We start from the raw sequence: 4,560 nt of genomic DNA, 5'->3' as shown, positions 1-4,560 counted from the left end.
TACTTTCAGCGCTCATCTATTTTTTAACTTCAGCCTAAAGTACACATATCAAATATTCATTATTTCTTTTATATTTAACCCTCTAAATGCCAGTTTATGTAACTGATGCCACAGTTTATAAATCTGACAGCTCAAGAATTTCCATGAAAAACAATTCAAGGAGAGTTTGATTGTTATCCTCACCAGGGCATGGGATGGGTCAATAATCAGCAGCAATAGGGATTTTGATGCATGATTATTTTTTTCTGTAGTGGCACATTTTTTAAAAAACTCCCTCCGTTGTACCTGGATACACAAAACGTCCTCTCACTAAAACAGCTGTAAAATTGTCAAATCTTAATATTTTTTTCTACTTGCAACGCTCAATCTATTAGTCAACTTCAGCCTGAAACATACATATCAAATATTGGATGTGTCCACTTATCCCAGATAGAGCGGAAGGCAGCCATCTTATCATTGCGGCAGGCGCTGTGGCGGGCCAGCCAACCATCAAACCGCAGAGTACGGCAGATCTGGTGAAGCCGTTTGATAGACATTGCCGCCCGGGATATTGCCCGCCCTGATTTCTCGCTCCACAGGCCCTTGGTTGATTCATGCTTTGATCTATACACACCAGCCAAAATAAGTAGCCCCACATAAGCCTGCAGTTCCTCTATGTCCAGATCTCACCAGTCTTCAGTTGAGCGTCTCCCTTCCAAATTTGTCCATGAAGTAATTTCTTGCAGGATGTCCTCTGTCAGCAGCAATGACGAGCTGGATGTTGGTCACCATTGCTTTGTACAGTGAAATGTGAAATGAAATGGGTGATAGTGTGACCTCTGTTCTGTCTGGGTGTCTGTGTGAGGTCACTTTGATGCTTTTTTCATGTCTAACTTCAAACATTTTCTCTCTCAGAAGATGACACAATGTTGATAAATATAATCAAGTGAACCCCAAAAAAATGGTAATCTTTTTTTAGGATGCTCAAGTTGTTTACACAGGTGCAGGGCAGGCAGAGGAGGATATAAATATGGGTGGTAGTGCGGGAATTGTCATTTTCAACATGGCAAGTTACAGCACGTCAGAGGTCCTGGACATTGTAATGCGGTCAAGTTCTGAGGAGGAGGAGGAGTCCTCATCCTCTGAAACCGAGACAGTGGAGGACTCAGAGGCTGAGTCAACTTTTGAAGAGAAGCTTGACTCATCTGAAGATGAAAGTGAAGGGGAGGATGCAGAAGCAGGAGTCCAATGGATTTCAAAAAATGGCAAGATCTTCTGGTCTTCTGACAATACCGAGACACTCCGCTACAAGCCAGTAGCACTGCCTTTCATCCCGGGACCCACGCTCTATGCGGTTAGTAGAATCCACGACCCAACATCCAGTTTGTCATTACTGCTGACGGAGGACATCCTGCAGGAAATTGTTTCCTGGACAAATTTGGAAGGGAGACGTTCAATTGAAAACTGGCGAGATCTTGACACTGAGGAACTGCGGGCTTATGTGGGGCTACTTATTTTGGCTGGTGTGTACAGATCGAAACACGAGTCAACCAAGAGCCTGTGGAGTGAGAGATCAGGACGGGCAATTTTCCGGGCGGCAATGTCCATCAAACGGTTTCACGAGATCTGCCGTACTCTGCGGTTTGATGACAAGCTGGCCCGCCGCCGCTCCCCCTGCAATGACAAAATGGCTGCCTTCCGTGCTGTTTGGGATAAGTGGACACATCGTTTGCCCCTGCTCTTCAACCCTGACAAGAACATCTGTGTAGATGAACAGCTTGTGCCGTTCAAAGGCAGGTGCCCCTTTCGGCAGTACCTCCCAAATAAGCCCGCGAGATATGGGCTGAAGGTATGGGCGACCTGTGATGTCACAACATCTTATGCCTGGAGACTCCAGGTTTACACTGGCAAAGCAGATGGTCAACCAGCGGAGGTTAACCAGGGAAAGAGGGTTGTCCTGGAGATGACGGCAGGGCTCCAGGGCCACACCATCACTTGTGATAACTTTTTCACATCATTTGCACTGGGAGAGGAGCTGCTCAGGAGGAAGTTGGCTCTGGTGGGCACAATCAGGTGAAACAAGCCAGAGCTTCCCCCTCAATTGCTCTGGGCCCGAGGAAGAGCTGTTCATTCATCAAAATTTGCTTTCACAAAAACCCACACCCTGGTATCTTACATTCCTCGGCGAGGAAAGCAGGTCGTCCTTCTCAGCACAAAACATCGCAGCCCAGATGTCGAGGAGGACGCAAAGAAAAAGCCCACCATCATCAAAGATTACAACTGCTGCAATGGGGGAGTTGACAACCTCGATAAGGTACGCACAATTTGGCACTCACACTGTATATTTTTGTACAAAATATATTTAAAAAAAAGAAGAATTTTCACATAAAATAGATATATTTCATGATCAAGAATACTTGAATCGTTTATTCTATTGTTTTGTGTGTTTTTTGTGTTTGCGTTAGGTTGTCAGCACCTACTCCTGCAGGAGGATCACCAATCGCTGGCCTGTGGCCCTCTTTCACAATATGGTGGACATTTCAGTGTACAATGCCTTCATCCTGTGGATAGCCACCAACCCATCCTGGCAGGAGAGAAAATCTCACAGGAGGAGGCTCTTCATCGAGGAGGTGGGGGAAGCAATTGTGACCCCACTCTTGAAGAAGAGGACACGCATTCCCCGCTCAGCACCTGCTGCCCAACTTCTTGCTACTTTGCAGGGTGATGCTGTCGACCCATCTGCAGGAGCCTCAAACATCTCAAAGAGCAGGAGGTAGTGTGAGTTGTGCACGGACAAAAAAGCAAAAGTTAGCATTTGCTGCAAAAAATGTGGCAAGTTCATGTGCAAAGTCCACCGTAGCTCGGTTTGCACTCTGTGCTTCCCCTGAGCTCACACACAGACACCTACACCTCTCTCACTCGCACGCACACACACACCTCTTTCACTCGCACGCACACACACACCTCTCTCACTCGCACACACACACACACACACCTCAGTACAGAAATGTTCCATGTTTCTTTTGTTCTGTGTTCATCCAAAGCGCCCCACACACACACACACACACACACACACACACACACACACACACACACACACACACACACACACACACACACACACACACACACACCATCTCAGTACAGAAATGTTCAGTGTTTCTTTCGTTCTGTGTTCATCCAAAAAAAATGTTCTGGTTCAAATTCATCTTGTATTTTTGATTTATTTTAGAAAAGAACAAAGTAACAGGCCTTCAGTGGGGGTAAAACTTGAATATTTGATATGTGTGTTTCAGGCTGAAGTTGACTAATAGATTGAAGCGCTGAAAGTAGAAAAAAATATTAAGATTTGACACTTTTACAGCTGTTTTAGTGAGGGGACGTTTTGTGTATACAGGTACAACGGAGGGAGTTTTTTGAAAAATGTGCCACTACAGAAAAATTAACCATGCATCAAAATCACTATTGCTGCTGATTATTGACCCATCCCATGCCCTGGTGATGATAACAATCAAACTCTCCTTGAATTGTTTTTCATGGAAATTCTCGAGCTGTCAGATTTGGAAACTGTGGCGTCAGTTACATAAACTGGCATTTAGAGGGTTAAATATAAAATAAGTAATGAATATTTGATATGTGTACTTTAGGCTGAAGTTGAAAAATAGATGAGCGCTGAAAGTAGAAAAAAATATTAAGATTTGACAATTTTACAGCTGTTTTAGTGAGAGGACGTTTTGTGTATCCAGGTACAACGGAGGGAGTTTTTTAAAAAATGTGCCACTACAGAAAAAAATAATCATGCACCAAAATCACTATTGCTGCTGATTATTGACCCATCCCATGCCCTGGTGAGGATAACAATCAAACTCTCCTTGGGGGGGGCGCTAGTGAGCACCGTATGGAGTAGTCGTGTTTTTCCAGGGCTCCTCTCCACATTTGAAATAATTTGGTCATTTACTTAATATTTCACCTAATTTCCTGGTTTCGCCTCATAAATACTTAATCTAAGTGCCTCAGGATGACAAAACCAAAAACTGAAAGAGGGAAGCGGCAAGAGAAAGCCTCAAATGAGGACGATGGCCAGCCATGTCCGGAGCTAGCGGAGCTAGCTGCTGCAACCCCGGAGTTAGCTAACGAGTCTGAATCAAGCATCCTTGCAGCAATACGAGGCATGAACAAGACGATGACTGACCGTTTTAATGACCTGGAGGCATCTTTGGCATCTACCCAGGCAACGCTGGCGAGTCTCGGTAACCGAATACAGGAGGTGGAAAATGCTAGCTCGGAGTATGACCGCCGCCTCTCGCTCGTTGAGCAGAAATGTACGAAAATGCAGTCGGAGAATGAAGCACTTCGCCTGAAAGTAACCGACCTTGAGGCTCGCTCCCGGCGGCAGAATATTAAAATCGTTGGCTTGCCAGAGAAAATCGAGAACGGACATCCGACGGAGTTTGTGGCAAAGTTCATCCCTGAGCTGCTGGGCGTCGATAACTTTTCCAAGCCGCTGGAAGTGGACCGGGCTCATCGGCTGGGAAGACGGCTCTCCGAGGACGACGCGCGCCCGCGCGTAATGATAGCACG

At 45.6% G+C, this 4,560-nt stretch overlaps 1 protein-coding gene across 1 annotated transcript; it reads left to right on the top strand.

The window, feature by feature from the left end:
* Nucleotides 1-288: 288 nt before the first annotated feature.
* LOC311009144 (piggyBac transposable element-derived protein 4-like) lies at nucleotides 289-3,072 on the top strand. The gene is made up of 2 exons (XM_084003122.1): nucleotides 289-2,293; nucleotides 2,445-3,072. Exon 1 carries the CDS (start codon nucleotides 1,010-1,012, stop codon nucleotides 2,054-2,056), a length of 1,047 nt encoding a protein of 348 aa, XP_083859248.1. The 5' UTR covers nucleotides 289-1,009; the 3' UTR covers nucleotides 2,057-2,293; nucleotides 2,445-3,072.
* The last annotated feature ends 1,488 nt before the right edge of the window (nucleotides 3,073-4,560 follow it).

This window comes from Eutrigla gurnardus (assembly GCF_963514095.1).
Source record: "Eutrigla gurnardus genome assembly, chromosome: 23".
Classification (NCBI taxonomy): domain Eukaryota; kingdom Metazoa; phylum Chordata; class Actinopteri; order Perciformes; family Triglidae; genus Eutrigla; species Eutrigla gurnardus.
This window is presented reverse-complemented; position numbering and strand designations above follow the sequence as displayed.

Bases quoted from the DNA above. Each gene is read 5' to 3' on its own strand.
- LOC311009144 (XM_084003122.1), top strand. From the start codon at position 1,010: ATGGGTGGTAGTGCGGGAATTGTCATTTTCAACATGGCAAGTTACAGC.